General features: G+C 33.8%; 2 protein-coding genes across 2 annotated transcripts in view; both read right to left on the minus strand.

The window, feature by feature from the left end:
* The window catches only part of LOC127706687 (uncharacterized), a 399,723-nt gene that overhangs the window by 150,732 nt on the left and 231,380 nt on the right, over positions 1-17,611 (minus strand). The gene's annotated exons all lie outside the window — the stretch shown is intronic.
* The window catches only part of LOC127706148 (uncharacterized), a 41,001-nt gene that overhangs the window by 4,774 nt on the left and 18,616 nt on the right, over positions 1-17,611 (minus strand). Inside the window, exons 6-8 of the mRNA XM_052210592.1 lie at positions 4,291-4,347; positions 2,798-2,875; positions 1,393-1,437 (exon numbers count right to left, since the gene is read on the minus strand). Coding sequence (XP_052066552.1) covers positions 1,393-1,437; positions 2,798-2,875; positions 4,291-4,347 — 180 coding nt within the window. The remainder of the gene's footprint in view (positions 1-1,392; positions 1,438-2,797; positions 2,876-4,290; positions 4,348-17,611) is intronic.

Consider the following 17,611-nt stretch of genomic DNA (forward strand, 5'->3'; position numbering starts at 1 on the left):
GTACTCTCAAATCGTACTTTCTTATTTATTTGACCTGTTGATACTAATTGTATTGCTTTTTTGTTATTGAATGTTATTCAGGGTTATATCTGGTCTGTATACCAGCTTTGATAAGTGTTTGGTATTACTATAAATTTTCATGCACTTCGTACTATGAACATCAAAATTATTTATTTTGTAAAAATATTTCCTTTCTCTATTGGAACCGTACACGTATACCTAACAAAAAAATTATTTCATTTACCTGTGTTTAAAGTTATTGCAAATGGCTGATACTTTTGTTCGAGCATATTGTTTTTCTTTAATTGTTTAACATTTCATACCGATATAACATGTTACTATTATTATTCTTCCCTTAGTTTATTTATTTTGTATTTACATTGTATCATAGGGCAAATTTATTTGTTCAGTGTATGTTCAATGGTGTTAATATGTCCTTTGATTGAGTTAAGCTATTTCAGTTGATATTTTATAGTGTGTCTTTCTATGTTGTGATTTTACACTATTGTTTCAGAAAAAGGATGAAGGTTTGGTACCATTAAAACGTTTAAACCCGCTGCATTTGTTTGCACCTGTCCTAAGTCAGGAATCTGATGTTCAGTAGTTGTCGTTTGTTGATGTGGTTCATAAGTGTTTCTCGTTTTTTATATAGATTAGACCGTTGGTTTTCCCGTTTGAATGGTTTTACACTAGTAATTTTTGGGGCCCTTTATAGCTTACTGTTCGGTGTGAGCCAAAGCTCCGTGTTGAAGACCGTACTGTGACCTATAATGGTTTACTTTTATAAATTTTGACTTGAATGGAGAGTTGTCTCATTGGCACTCATACCACATCTTCTTATATCTATTTTAGAAATAGCTTTCAGTAATGTCTACGATTTATAGTTCTGGTAAATAATCAAACGTGCCTGATCTATAAAAAGTCATGTGATAACCAATTTCTAATAACTAATTGTGTACTTTTTCGTTCCAATTGGCCACACAGGATACAAAAAAAAGCCATTCCCAAATGATAAAAAATACAATATATTTGGATAGAACATTTGAAAAATGTTTTCAAACAGATCTGAATATAATAAAAAAAAAGAACAAACTTTACAAGCAGATGGTAAAATCATAGTTTCTTATTATAAAAAAAAACCAAGAAATAAACTGGAACTTAGTACAATGACATGCGCTACACACATACCAATATTACTGTTCTACATTTCCTCATTGCACAAATCTTGAAATTGGAGTGCATCCTTCATCAGTATACCATTAACATTTTATCGGGAAATTTACACTTATCAAAGTAACTATGACTATTGCGATGTAAAATAAATAAGATGAAAAATTGTGTTCATTATGAATAATCAAATTATTTCCTGAGAGAAAAAAAAATATTACATACCTTGCATTTCATTTGTTTTGCATGCTTTATCATATTTCTTTTCACCTGTAATGAGCAAAGATTATTATAATCAGTTCAGATTTTGAATTGAAAAATGTTTTTTAAGTATATAATAAGCGTTGCCTCTTTTCATAATGACATACAAGCTAAACTTATATGTCATTTACATCTATTAATAACAATGAAATAGGAGTGGACTTGTACACTAAATAGATAGAGGATAACTTTATGATACCACCATAATTTCATATCAGTAATTGTGTTTTCAGCTAGGGGCTGCTGAAATGTTGCAATGTAGAAATAGAATGGTCACAATGTGGGAAACTGAAATAATCCCTTTTGTTGTAAAGTTTTGTTTTCAACCGACCTTTATAGTCAATTTTAAGATGGAAGTCAAGATATGAGGCACACATAGCTATATCTGTTGTTACTTTATTTCAAGTCTGCTTTAATAGATGAGTTCAACATAGTCACTAAACGACCAAAAGTTGACTCATTTAATGAATGACATCATCTATAAAGCAGAACGTAAAGTTAACGGATAGTGCTAGCTACTTTCTAATGTTCCGAAAAAGGCCCTGTATATTGTCTCTCTCAAATGAATAAAGGAACAAGTCGGCACGAAAAGAAGCACAATTGAATTCAATAGGAATGCCGAATGTTTTGTTGAAAAACACGTAACAACTATATTGTGAATCAAGAAATCAAACATCTTGATAATTTCAGAGATGTTTTGTTCGAATTCGAATGGTTTTTACAAAGAACGATTAATGCCTCTCTAAGAAAACATACTTGTATCAAAGTTGGCCATTCTTTTTATGGGAAAATTCAGGGCCAATTCTTTAAATTTGTCTTTTAGTTTAGAATCAGAAATAGTTGTGTAAAGGGTAGAGAAATCAAAGTTTTAATACTGTTGCCAGAAGAAAGAGACTTGGATAACCGTTCCTTAAAAGAAATGAAAACAACACTTGTTATAAATTGTATGCATCCGAAGCGGTTTTTTCACCTTCATAAGGAACGCTCAAATCCAAATATTTGGAGGCCAAGGATGTATAGTAACTGAAACATTTGAAGAACTTTATGATAAAAATGGACCTTAACATCAAAGTAAAAACTGTCTTAGGCCAACTATTAAAATTTTCAGTATGTAACTGTGAACAACTTTTAAAAATGAATAAAAGTGTTTAACAGTTATCAGTATAACACTGTAGTTAGATTTTTCAATATTATCTTTATCGGTACTGTTGTTAATATGTTTCCCTTTTCTTTAGAGTGTTGTTGGTCCTTCTATATTTTGTGGTTTTGTAATTCCCCTTTAGTGTCTCCATTGTTAATATGTAAAATTGATACCGTTTTATGTATTATACATTGTACATTTGATTTATAAACCCTATTTTTTTCTCACGTTTTCTGGATGTTGAATAATAAAACACAGCAATGAGAATAGTCGCCAATCCACATAGTACAATTACAGTGATTATCGCTGAAATGAAAAAAAAAACCAATCTGTATGATAATTATAATAAAATCTTAATTGACAATTTCAACTAAGTTGAATACAAAAAGGAAATGACATTGCAGTATCAAATCATTAAGATGAACAACAGGTTCTAAATATTTTTTATTAATTGTTAAGTATCATAGTGAAATATGTTGTGATCTAACACAATGCTTTAATTTAACATTATAATTAAGATATACTAATGTTAACAACAAATCTATTTCCTTTTTGGTATACCGCTAATAAAGAGTAAACAGAAGAACAATTGATATACAATTTTTTTCATTCCAATTAATAAAATTGAGAATGGAAATGGGGAATATGTCAAAGAGACAACAACCCGACCAAAGAGCAGATAACAGCCGAAGGCCACCAATGGGTCTTCAACGCAGCGAGAAAATCCCGCACCCGGAGGTGGTCCTCAGCTGACCCCTAAATAAAATTGTGTACTGGTTCAGTGAAAATGGACGTCACATTAAACTCCAAAACATATAAAGGCACTAAAATTAAAAAAAAAATACAAGAGTAACAAAGGCCAGAGGCTCCTGACTTGGGACAGGCGCAAAAATGCGGCGGGGTTAAACATGTTTTGTGAGATCTCAACCCTCCCCCTATACCTCTAGCCAATGTAGAATAGAGAAACACATAGCAAATGTTCATTTGAGTGTCCCTAGTAAGAAACCTATCCATTGGTTGCCTTTATTTGTAACAAAAGTTATGGTCGGTAAGGGAATTATGCGTTGTTTCAGATCTTTAATAGACTAGTTTTAATTGTGTTACAACTTATATAGACGCGACACAATTCGGAGCATCATATTCAATATAGACAATATACTCAGATATAAAGAAAAAGTGATATAAACGTCAATTAGATAGCAACCCAACGACAGAAATAGCAAAAAGACATATTGAGGGCATAATACTGCCTTCGACCATAGACAACATGTCAAGCTCTAAATAGTCCCCCTATATATAAAATTTGTGAAATAAACTATAAACAATCATACATTGTACTTATAGGTCTGCCCTCAGATTTTCAAAATTTTAAAATTAACTTAAACTGCGACAACAGCAATAATTGACAAGGTTCTTGATTAAAGATAAAAATTACTCCGTTTTAAAACGTTTTGTGACCTCTATATGTCACTAGCATTTGTGTGTTGTTTAAACCGCCGTCTACCTAACGTTCTTTTAGAGTTCGTGCGGTTCCTTCATTTTTGTTTATTAACTTGATTTGAATCTTCTTAGATTGTTTATTTTGGTTGCGATTTATAAATCCCGAAAGACAGAAAAAGTATTGACGCCGAAATTAGGCCAGTGTTAAGAAATGAGTATTTCATTTAATTTACATAGTTAAAATAGCATGTACCAGCAAATTCTTCTGACTGTAAACTTACTTAATATGGATTGTTCATTGTCATCTTCAACAGTGTCATAGGCATCCAGATCTTCTCCTGAAAAAAAGACATTCAAATCTATAAAGCAAAGATAAACTTAGGCTTTAAAGAGCCTTTGTCGCTCACCCTACTCTCTGTGCGCTTTCAACAATAGCCACTCTCCAATATTAAAGACTAGGCTATAATTCCTGACTAGAACCTCATTTTTGTTTACTGTTGCTGATCATTTTTTTTTCTGTTTTCAGTTCCCCCTATCTTCTATGGTTTTGCCAAAAAAAAAATGGGTAATCATAGTAATCCAAAGGCAATAACTTAAATAAAATGATGACTTACTATTTCAACTTTTTTGAGTATTTTGTAATTTACAGTTTCTCAATATCTTCTATAGTTTTTGCCAAGCCCATACACAAGTGTAAAGATAGTCATTTAACGTCACTAATTCCTTTTAAAGGTTTCCCGATTTGTTATAGTACCAACCGTAGTACGAACTGGGACCCGTCATTGAACTTTTAAAGATAATTGATGTATACAATTAATGTCAACGTATGTTTTATGAATCACAATCAAAAGTGTTTGGAGGAATTTGAATCTTAATCTGATTAGGTACGTTGCAGGGTCAATATATGGCATCAATGGCAACGGAAGAGAAGCGCTGGAAAATTAGTCCAACGATGTGAGAGCAACCGAAGTTTTAAAGCTCTCTATTGTTTTGGCACACACGAGATTGTATGGTAGTCTATTCCAATCGGAAATTGTTCTTGCAAAGAATGACTGTTTATATTGTCAGATTTACTAGGTGGAATTTTGAAACACCGGCCGTTGTTTTGTTCAAATTTGTCTACAATGTTTGTTGTTTTATAGTCACTAAATTGTTTTGATTTTATTTGACGTTTTGGTCTCTCCTTAAATAATACTACATCTTGCGGGATAGCTGGTACCAACTCCCCGACCACCTTGTAGCTACTGTATTCTACTGTGACGACATCTATTTTCAAGTGTTGGAAGTTTTAGTTCGTTCATAAGTCTCCTTATACTACCTACCTCTTTGCTTGTATAATCCCCACTGATGAAACGCATTACTTGTCTTTGGACGCGTGTTATGCATCAATGTCATTGATTAAATAAGGGTCCCATACTATTGATGCGTATTCTAACAGTGACCGGATAAGCCCTATACAGGCTTGTTTCCTGCAATTCTTTGGTCAGTGACGGAGGTTTCGTCGCAAGAAGCCTAGAGTGGAGTTGGCTTTCTTCACGGTTTTAGCAATGTGGACGCTCTATTTCAGATCATCTGAAATTATAACACCGAGGTACGGATTTTGTTGTATCTGTTGCAGGATGTGATTGTCTAGTTTGTAGAAATGAGATGATTTGTTGTTGACGCTCATATTGTACCATTTTTTAACATTAAATCTCATCCTCCATTTTGTGGCCCATTTTTCCAATGATACAAGGTCGTTTTGTAATAGTTGGTGGTCCTGTTGAGTTTGGACTTTCCTATATAGTAGGCAATCGTCGGCAAATAATCTGACTTGAGATTTAACAGTTTCAGATAAGTCATTAATGTGACAAAGGAAAAGCAGCGGTCCAAGTACCGTGCCTTGAGGTACTCCTGATGCTAAACATACATAGTTAGAATTTTCGCCATCTACCAGGACTCGTATAGATCGTTTCGTAAGGAAAATGTTGGGCCAATCTAGAATTGGTCCATCAATACCATAACTGTCGAGTTTGGATAACAGCCTTTTGTGCGGAACCGTGTCGAAGGCCTTAGAGAAACCCATTATCACAATATCTGTCTGGTGGCCTTTGTCATAAAGTTGTAGTAAGTCGTTCATAGTTGTTAAAAGTTGGGTTTCACAGGAGAAAACTGAACGAAAGCCATGATGGAGTGGTGTGAGTACATGGTTCTTTTCTAGGTGTTTAAGGATATACTTACATATAATATTTTCAAGCAGCTTGCAGGTATGGCAGATAAGAGAAACAGGTGTGTAGTTCTCTGGTATGGTAATATTTCCTTTCTTAAATACAGGAGTGATGTTCGCATTTAATCAATTTGTAGGTAGGGTGCCTGAGTTTACAGATTGCTGAAAGATGTGTCTCAGCCCAGGTGCTAGTTGTTTAGAGCAGTTTTTCAGGACGATGTTTGGTAAGTTATCTGGCCCAATGGCTTTAAATTGTTTTTCTGTTCTTTAACATTTTTTTGCGACTCCCTCTGTTGTTATCGTCAATGGTGGTATTGACTGATCGACTTTCTTGTCAATGTTTGATGTTTCGTTTAGTGTGTCTTTTGTAAAAACCTATTCAAATTGGTTGAGAAGTATATATGCCTTCTCTATGTTGTCGTTAACAAGAGTTCCATTCTGTTTCATTGCTGGTATACCAATGTTTTCCTGTCGTCTGGATTTAACATAACGCCAGAATGGTTTTGAGTTGTTTTCTTGTAAACCTTGGTAAACAGTGTTGTTAATGTAGTTTATCTCTGCTTTCTTAAATTCTTTTTTGCACTTTTTCTGGAAGCTTTTGTAATCATTCCACTATTTTGATTGCTTTGCGTGCTTATATAGTTCTATTTTGCGTTTTAACATTCGGCTTATATTTCTGTTGTGCCACGGCAGTGATTTTCTGGATGAGCATACCTTTGACGGGATGTGTTTGTCGATAATTGTGAATATGATGGAGGTGAAAGTTGACCATAGTTTCTCAACTGGAGTGTTGATTTTGGATTCCATGGATGTTAACAGTTGTTCCATTTCTTCGTAGATCGAGTCCCAATCGACTTTCTTACGCTCTGACTGTTTGATATAGTGTGGGATTATGTCAAAGTCTGTGATGACCATAGCATGATCATTGATACCAGGGATGCTAGTTGAAGATTTACAAAAGATGGATTATTTGTGAAGACAATGTCTAGTAAGTTATTGTATCTAGTTGGCTCTCTTTGTACTTCAGTAAGCCCAAGATCTATAGAGGTGTCTAATAGTGCTTGTTGTACTTCCCGGTCTTGTGCGCCTGGTTTAACTACGAGGGTTTCCCGATCGACGTTAGGGCAGTTGAAGTCGCCAGCTATGATCATTTGTTTATATTTGTTACCGTTAGCTAGTTTATTTATTGACTCTTTAAGTATAACGATGTCACTCATGTTACGATGTGGCATATAGAATGATGCCAAGTATAAGTCCTTCATACTCTGTAATTTTACTTTTGTCTAAATAATTTCGCATTCAGTGACAAGTTCGACTTTCTCATCAGATACCAAGTTTGATTTAATACCTGTGAATACATCTCCTCCAAGGGAGTCTCGGTCATTACGGTGAAATATGTAATTCTCTGGGAAACTTCACAATATTTTATACAGTTTTTCTCTGGGTTCCTTTCCCGGTTTAATGCCTTTTAACCACGATTCAGTGCCACATATTAGATCTGGTTTTACATATTCAACAGATGCCCTAAATTCAGATTTGTTAGTATTTATGCTGCAACAATTCAAGGTTATTAGCCTTAAGTTTGTACTTTTTGTAAATACTGTGGATTTCGAGCTAGTTTTAGTAGTATTTGTGTTTGTCTTATTACTGTTTCCTACACTTGACTTTTGGCGCTGTGTTGATTTTGTCGACAAGCATTTTTCTCGTTTTGGGGCTGCTGGTACGCAGTGGACTGAAGTGATCACATGACGTGAATGAGTCGAAGACCGAGTCGGTGCCTGGTAGAGGTGCATACATATTTGTTGTATGTTATATAAAACTATTATATGTGAAGCTGTCTACGTTAATACTGTTACATTTACAGCAATGCGAAACTACGTGACTTTTCTCAAGGTAGGACATATTCCTAGAAATGATGTCACCACATGTTTTGTGGTACCATACACTACAATTATTACAATAGACTTCATGTTTCAGGTATTTCACACACTCCGCAAGGTAATAATGATTTATTTCCAGGTCCTGGATTTTGTTGAATGTCATTTGCTGGCAGGATGAGCAGTATGAGTAGAGTTTTATGCTTTTTTGTCATTATGTATTTTTGAGTCGAAGACCGAGTCGGTGTCTGATAGCAAAAATAGTATGGTGGGTCTCGCAAGGTTCGCACTCAATTTAGTTATGTTGTTTACTGTGGAGTGTCTGTTACTGTGTGTTACTAAAGTGATCATGATGAAGATAGTTCACAAGTTATATTGTCGATATATGTGTTCAGGATCTAGTAAAACACTATTTGTTGTCGATGATCTCCTCTCCAGGGAAAACACTACTCTCGTTTGCGCATGCGCCTCTCTCTTCCTCAGGATTTTAGCCGCAACGTGGTATTAATTTCACGTTGATATTTTTCGTATTTATAGCCAACAATATTTTGTGTACTCGATTATGCTTTCAAGCAACCGTTGCAAGTTAGCGTTGCAAGAACAGTTTACAATTTAGATTTATTTTCCCTGAAAATGCAAAGGCAAAATGATGCTAAAATATAAAGCACGTTTATAATCTATCTGATTTTCTTCTGTTATATTTTTGATACAATATAGAAATAATTGGTTTGAATTTGTTTGGTAGGCTTTTAGAAAACATGAAAAATAAGAGCCATTTTATCATACAAAATTAGCCACATTAATAATGTATTACGCAGCGATGTTAAGGCAATTTCGATAAGATTTTGTCAGGGGCAGATAACCCCGTAAGGACCTCATTATGTATTCATATATTCATTAATGGCGATGATTCCGTAAGCTGCGTCTATCGATGAAACTGTATGAAATCAAATTACATACATGCCTGTTAACTAAAACGGGTATCCATATGATGTAATTTGTTTATCGAAACACGAATATTGTATGTTTGTGCTTTAATTATTATGGCAAACAGTTGCAATAGCTGTTTTTGTTGACGAGATTGTCGGCTTGTGGACCGCGCCTCCTTTTGCAGATTAACCAATCAGTAGACGATCGCCGTCAAATAGATGTTTGTTGTTTGCAGAATGGAAAGAACCTTGCAGCGAAAATTATTTTCACTTCTATGTGAAAATTTAACTAGAAAAGTAAGTGTGAGCCTCCAAATATGTATTATTTATGAAACATAGGTTGCTTGTTTTGTTAATCATTCGCATCAGAAATAAAAAAAAATGTATACTTATAGATAAAAACGAGTTCAGTGTTGGCAAGCATGATATACACGTGGTCATGGTAGTCAAACGAAACTAGACTGCAACACATATCTGAAATTTGAATAATTTATCGAGTCCCGTCAATAAATGAACAGAATATCGAATGAAACAAGATCCCTCCACTATACCGAGAGCCCATTCTCAACATTTACCCTGAAATTCGTTTCTAATTTTCGTTTAGGTACCTGCCATTCGTGGAAAAAGGGGGGGGGGGGATTCCACCGTTCACTTCTCTCCGGCACCCACATTGCTGGAGCCATGACCCCTACTTTCAAAGCATGGACCTATAGTTAATTACATTAATGACATTTAGCATTGGATAACGACTTGTGGCATTGGCAATCATATTATGATACTACACCTCTGGTCGTTATGTTACTGTCTTGTTGACGAGTATCCATGTCTTTTACAGACATGACGAACCATATCTTAAAAAATTGGTTTTACAAAATTATTCAATTAGAAAGTTAAAAAGTAGCTTTTATTTCACGCAAGTAAATGACATTAAATACTTTGACACTTGGTGCATTTTGCCGTTTTCGCTCTCTTTTACGGTATACACCTTCCCCTTACTAACGTCAGTTTCAGTCTATGTTTATGAAAAGTATTTTTTTTTCAGTATACTGACAGAACCATGTTAGTCCCCGCTGATACAGCGGGATCAAAGGTTTGCATTCTGTTACTGTGGATGATTTTTTGGGAAGTAACTCCTCCGCATACACACTCTCAATAAGCACCGACCACAAATGTTCCGGATTGGGATCATTTGTTTCTTGTCTATTAAAAAATCTTTATCTGCACAAACATTCTCGTTTACCGGCATGTCCTTTTTTGCTTGTAGCGTGAAAATGCGATTTAACGTTGCAAACGTCAATACTTTCGCGAACAAACGCACTTTAGCGTATCGCGGCATCGGACTTTAGCGTGTTCCAATAAATAGCACAGGCTATGGCACTTTAGCGTATCAAACCATCTCACTTTAGCGTGACCATCGCGTTTTAGCGTCACCATCTCACTTTAGAGTCCTACATATATATATAAGTAAAACAGTATTTAAATTGAATAGAACACTGCATGCATCATCGTTCTAAAAATAGAGTATTACATAAAATATCTGAACTGTATCCCTGATGGCAGGAATTAAATCCATTACTCGAAGATATATCCCCGGTAAACAGAAGGGACCCATTTATAAAATTTTCTTTGGGAGACCACTAGTCAGAGAGGCAGAAAAAAGCCCCATTTGTAATAAAGTCGTTTATTCTGTGACAACAGACACTAAAGTACGCAAATCACATAATCAATTTATAAAAGGAAAAGGCCACAGCTCTGTCGGAACCCATAGATTAAGGGGGGTCTCATATTCTTATTGCTCTGAAAGTAAGTCTACCACCAACCGCTGAGAAAAAAAATCACGACATGTACAAGTGTTGTGGACCAACTAGAGCAACGGTAAAAATGAACCAGACACCATGAACACAAATTAAACAAAAATTGATAATCATAAATTAAATAACAGCTATCACACACATTTGAAAGAAATATATTTTTATTTGGAGCAATGCCTTGCTTATAGGCATATCTGGGTTTTTCATTTAACTTTAAAGTTTTATAAAAGTACATGTAGTGCACCTTATTAAAATGTGTGTGGAAAATTAAATCCTTGTTCAAATGATGAATGAAGACATTATTAAATAAGGACAGGGAAATTATTTTGTTAGCATTCTAACAGTAACTTCTTGAAGAAATATGTTTACACTAAATTTTGATTACTTTTCACATGTTGAAAATTTCATTTAATATATATTATATTTGCATTTTCATATTTCAGGGATAATGACCTGCAGGAGAAAGTTCCTTATAACTCATCATGGCAATTACGGAAGATCTGATTAAAATTTGTTTAGAAAGCCACCAAATATGTCCATGAAAAGTAGAAAAAAGTCAGCAATTCTATATAATGTACATATATGTATTAGGCAGAAGCATTGACTGTTTCAAGACCAAATGAATTGGAATTTAGTGTTTTGATGCTGAGAGACAGAGGAAAATTAACTGGACAATTTAGCTTCTTTTTCAATATCATGTATCACTGAAGTTTATGTTTACCATCTTAAAGAGCTTTTACCTCAGTTAAAATGAATTCTAAATAGGACAGTTTGGAGATTTGTGAATTTTCTTACAATTGGAGTTTCAAAAAAGGATTTCATTTAAACAAAATTATATTTCATGGATGTAATTTGTCGTTTCTTTCATGAAATATTTGAAAAATCTGCAATACATTTGTATCTGACCAAGTGAGAGATCTACAAATAGACATATGATATTCAGTTGAACTGTAAAGAAGGAGATAAAATTGAGAATGGAAATGGGGAATGTGTCAAAGAGACAACAACCCGACCATAGAGCAGACAACATTTGCATTTTCATTTATAAGACTTATATGAGTGTTTTGTTATTTTTATGGCAATTACGGGGAAAAGATAGTAATTGATTTAAACATTAATCCTACCTAGATATACATGAGATATACTATCATATACATGTAGGCATACAATTCTCTGATGCACCACTATTTGAGTTACGTGTAACTATTAAACTAAGAATATGACATATGATTGCCAATAAATTAACAAATTTTCATCAGAGAACAAATAGTCATATTATATATTGTCCACCAGCATGACCAGAGAACAAGAAGATCATATTTTATCATGATTTATATTTCAATTTCATTTCATTTCATAACAGTTAACACAGAATAAAGGTATACAAAAAGTTCAGAAGCATAAAAAAGTGTTTTAATTGCAGTTGTTGTTCATCCTAAAGTCATATTGATGTTGGCCTTCAATACTGACCAAACCTCTGTAACAGCCACAGAATGTTTGAACAAAAAAATTATCTATACTTATATATTTGTCTGTACTTAGAAATCAGAATTTTTTTTCATTTTTTGTCTAAATTAAAATTGGTTATACAATTGTATACGTTTGGCAAAAAAAAAATATAAATTTATTTAAATGATGGTATTATTTGTATCCAGGATTTTCTGAAACTGCAATAATTAATCTCGCATTTTAAGTTGTCCTTACATTGTTCAATAATTAAAATTATCTTGGGAATAGATTTACTCAAAAAATTCTGAGTCTTTTTGAAGGATATATAAACGGAAACTTGTGATGGAATATTTTCACAGTTACTGTTTTAGAGATTCTTATATCTAGCATGTTTAGCAAAAGATGTGGGGTATACATGTATGGCAATGAGACAGCATCCCCAAAACAGACAGAAATTGCTTTGTTCTCAGTTTGAAATTGCACACATATTTTTGTGTTACAGCTAGAATTTGATAGAAAAAAAGTTGATCTGGTATAATTGCCAATGAAGTTTTGATTTACAATAAGTCAGTTTTTTACTCTTGTGATTAGTTCAGGTAAAGATTAACCACTGATTGTACCCTTGCCAATGATATTTGTAGGCAGTAGTTTTATAAGCATTTACACATCATTTTAATGTCCATGCTGACTAGTTTGTCCTGTCCGCTGTCATGATTCATTCACCTGACACTGCCTGAAACTTTTGGATTGTGTATATGTATAAATTGTGATTGAGTTAGTCATTTCTGTATATTTATATTATATATGGTACATAGAATTTCTTTTATTCTGACAGAAAAGAAATACCATTCAGTTGCCTCCAATCTCAGCAGGTGATGTGAAATAAGTTTTCTGATTTTGACATGTTTGAGATGAACCTTAAAATATTATCATGATTATGGCACTTGATAATGAAAAAAATATTTGATTGATTGAATGTCATGTAAGCACTTTTGGCTATTTCTTGGCTGTCCATTTGTATCGGTGAACACCGGTAGGCAGGGATTAAATATGAAATGAGCAGCAGAAAAAAAAAAGGTCACTATTTCCAACTTCATGGTATAAATATAAACTATAAGGTTGAGAAATTAAGATGATATATATGACAAGGTTGTTGATTGAATCATAGGTACATGTACATGTATCTGAAACTAATTGGATGTGGGTTTTTTCACAGATGCGATTAAAATTAGTCGTGTATATATATGCATCCGATATTTGTCGAACTGGTTATCGCTTTATGATATAGTGTAAGCATAAATCATGAGCTCAAGGTACATTTTTTTGAAGTATGGGGTACTCAATGCCGTAGCTTTTTTTATAAAAAAAAGCAAGCCATACAAAATACTGGTCTGGTAACTGGTGAAAATTCATATTCATTCATAGGCAAAAAAATTACCCTATCCCTCAAGAATAAAATTCAAAAAGTCACCTCCCAATCATGATTTACAAATTGATACCCGAGTCACACTTGAGATACAGGAGATATTCAACTAGTAAAATGTGAATATTTATATGCAGGTAGGAGTTAATATTTATGATTTAAACATAGTCAATGACAAAGAGCAAACAAAAAAATCATGAATTTTGGTATAATGTTCTGTATGAAAATGCAACTTTTTTCATTAAAATTCTAATGGTTCCCAATACACAAGCACTAGAAGAGACTTTATAGTATACTATTAATTATATCATGAACTTGCATTTGCAAAAATGAGAACTGCACTATGACCCCAGATGCGGATTCCGGATTTTGACAAAAAAAGGGAGGGGGGCTACGTGTTCCAACACTAATTGAAGTTATGGACATATAAGAAGTGTATACATTAACCATAGATTGGTTGATACACAAGGGTTTAGAGCCCACCCGAATCCGCCTCTGCCATTTCAGCCATTTGCGGTGATATATACACAAGAGGCGGAATGCAAGAAGATGTAAATATTTTATTTTATGAAAGTCCAGCCTGTCACAATTAAAATTCCCTGAAAAAAACCCAATACTGAATAGGAAACTTCAATAAATTAAGCAAGCAATAAGAGAATATTTGTTTATATTCGCTCCAACATGACGTTATTATATGAAACGCTTCACGGTGAGTATAAAAAATACACTGAGTTTTTCCGTCAGCCAATCCGACTACTACAGGGTCATTCAAACGTTTTTCTCTCGCATTTCAAGGCGATAATGTTACTTCATGCTACATTAATTGAAAAGGGCAGGTGCAAGAGCTATACCAACCCACTTGATTCTGGCATTGGTAGAACGGCCACATTTCAAATTTTTCAAAAAGTGCTGTGCCTAGTTATATAGCGTTCGTGTAAAAGAAATTTCACAACCCGAAGTGCAAAAAAGTCAATAAATCGAAAAAATTCTCCACGTTTTATTGTTTTTTATTTACAACACCTCTATTAAAAACTAGGCACAGCACTTTTCCAGTAAAATAAGTTATCCTGATTACAGGGAGCCAAAAACCAGGGCGATCGGATTTCATCTTGCACCTGCCCTTTTGACGTTTTTAGGAAATGTCCTTACTTTCAGTTTGAAGTCACGTGACACTAGTGTATTTATATTTTTCTATAAATAAAAGTTTGGAATGTGATTCAGAATAGACCGTTTTCCCTCTGTTTACGCTTTTGACGTGCATTTTAACCTTTAAGCAAAGAAAACTAACTTTGAGTTCAATATGATTTTTCCTGTGTATAAAAATGGGATATTTCTTGAAACGCCCTTTACGTCCCTGCGTAATGATGAAATAATACTAAACGATATTCGACAGTGCGATATCGACAACCAAAACTGTAAATCCGTCTGTGCAAGTCTTTTAAAATTGATTAAAAATATTACAACACCATATAGATGATCATCAATGTTGATAATCAGTATCAATTCTTCACATATTTTAAAACCATGAAATATCGTAGTTCACATTTTAAAATATTTATTATCTTTACCATTTTTATATTTTTCGGCATTTCCACTAAAAAATCGTCGTGTACGTGTATGAGAGATTTTACCAATAATAAAAGTACGGAGGAAGGGTCAAATTATAAGATACGCTAGCAAACTTTCAAGAAGAGTGTCAGTGCATTTTACTATCATTATAAGACAATTGTCCTTGTTTTTATTATTTCAACAATTCTTAGACATTAATGTTTGTTGTTTTTTTTCGGCAGAGAGTCGTTAATATTTATTTTTCAATATTTTCAGTTAACTCTTTTAGAATGCATTTCTAGAAAATCTTCAGTTGTTGATAAAAGAAAAGAAAAACATTAGAAGGGTGTCCTTATCCGCTCAATATGAAACCGCAGCTCTCTCATCTTTTCAAGAAAAAAAAAACTTCTGTAATTATCGAAATATATTACTTAAAAAATAATAACTGATTCACAAATCAGGCAAGAACTATATTGAGAAATCGACACAATTTTAATATGTTAACGTATATAACCAACACCAGTAGCACGCCTTTAAGAAGGTTGTTCATGAATAGCATTTTAATTATTCGAAATTCTGTTTATACATAGAATCACAAACAAAGTGTTCTAGAAATGGTGAAATCGCGAAGAAATAAAAAGTTAAGCTAGATTTTGCTGACATGCGATTTGATTTCTTTAATTTCATCACAATGAATAAAATAATCTCATGCATTAAATGATACCTCAAAACTAACACTAGCGGTTGAGTAAACGTACCAACCGTATCTGATATGTAGCAAATCGGGAAACCTCTAGTAGGAATCAACTGATAATTTTGTTAATGATGACTTATTGGACGATCTTGTTTTGTGCTTTGTTTTGCTGTATACAGTTTTTGTTTATATTTTTTGTATGATATGCAATAAATGAGTAAATATTAAAGGGCAATTAATTCTATATATAAGTTGAAGTCGTCCCTTCGAAAATTTTACGGACGCAATATCGAGTTGGCTGACCGTTATGTTATATCTGTTTCACATATGACGACGGATTAGTTCCAATTGTCGTAACCACTCCTGTCCCTTTTTCTCGAATATAACATCACTGCATTAGACTTATCACCAGGTTTAGTCATGAACAACACGACAGGTACCACTGGTGGACTTCGATCTGCTTATCCTTCTGGTGCACCTCGGATCACCCCTAGATTTGATTTAAACGGGTTCGTGTTGCTCTTGCTTTAGTTTTGAGTGTTGGTTTTTGTGGGTAATTTCAATGTCTGTGTTTTTTTTACCACAGATATTTCATGCATGTTCATGACGAGAACAAACTAACAATACATACAATAGGTGAGTCCTGTAATAGAGGATGTACGGGATGAAGGTCGGGGAAAATGAGGGTATGCTTGAAAGGGACATAAATGTTGCTTTGTAACAGGCCACATACAGACCCCTCAAGCTGTTAAAAGGGTTCTTAACGTGCAGAAAGCGTGGCACTCTTTCTACATGAGACATCGGATTTAACGTCATTCTGACCGCACGTGGCTGCGAATTTATACATCCCGCACAACCAAAAGGACGCACTACTTTGGAAAGGGGTTTTCTGCTGTTTTAACCCACCGTTTTTGTTTAAAAAATATACATGTACCAAATCAAGAATATGACAGCTGTTCCATTGGTTGATATAGTCGTATGTTTGGTTTGTAAATTTTTATCGACTTCACTGTTTTTTATTTATCTTGGAGTTCGGTATTTTTCAATTTCATTTTTTGCAATTACAAATCCGGTCATAAGTCTTCTTCAGCAATTTAAAAATTAAGGTAAAGAGTACGGGATTGTTGTGACGGCAATTGGAACTTGTTTATGGTCCTGGTGACACAGATAATCTAGCATAAACGGGCTAGCAACTGACGATGGCGTAAAAAATGTTAAGCCATTTTTGTATCATATGATGTAGTAATAGAAAAATCAATTGAAAGAATGCCTTAACAGCTATATACGAGTCTTATAGAGGTTTTGTTTACATTTATAACGAAATGATTCTGTACATTTCCATTCCTGTACCGTTGTGCACTTCCCATAAAAGACATAAAGAACAATTTGTGATATAATTATCACAGAAAAACGTATTCTCGAAACAAAAGTATTCGTTCGAGGTAATAGCAGATAAATCCGTTTAAATCAACACAAATACATTTATTTTGTTTTTCCGTTCGGAAATAGAAAATCATTATATCCAATGTATTATATGTAAAGATAATTTGTCTTATCTACATTCAATTAGGCTATAGGTATAGAACCACTAATTCGGTCCCGGTCAGAAAGAACATACAAGAAAGTAGTACATATTTTAAACAAAATAGTTCCTACGCATAGCTG

Source organism: Mytilus californianus, unplaced genomic scaffold (genome assembly GCF_021869535.1).
Source record: "Mytilus californianus isolate M0D057914Y unplaced genomic scaffold, xbMytCali1.0.p SCAF_6, whole genome shotgun sequence".
NCBI lineage: Eukaryota > Metazoa > Mollusca > Bivalvia > Mytilida > Mytilidae > Mytilus > Mytilus californianus.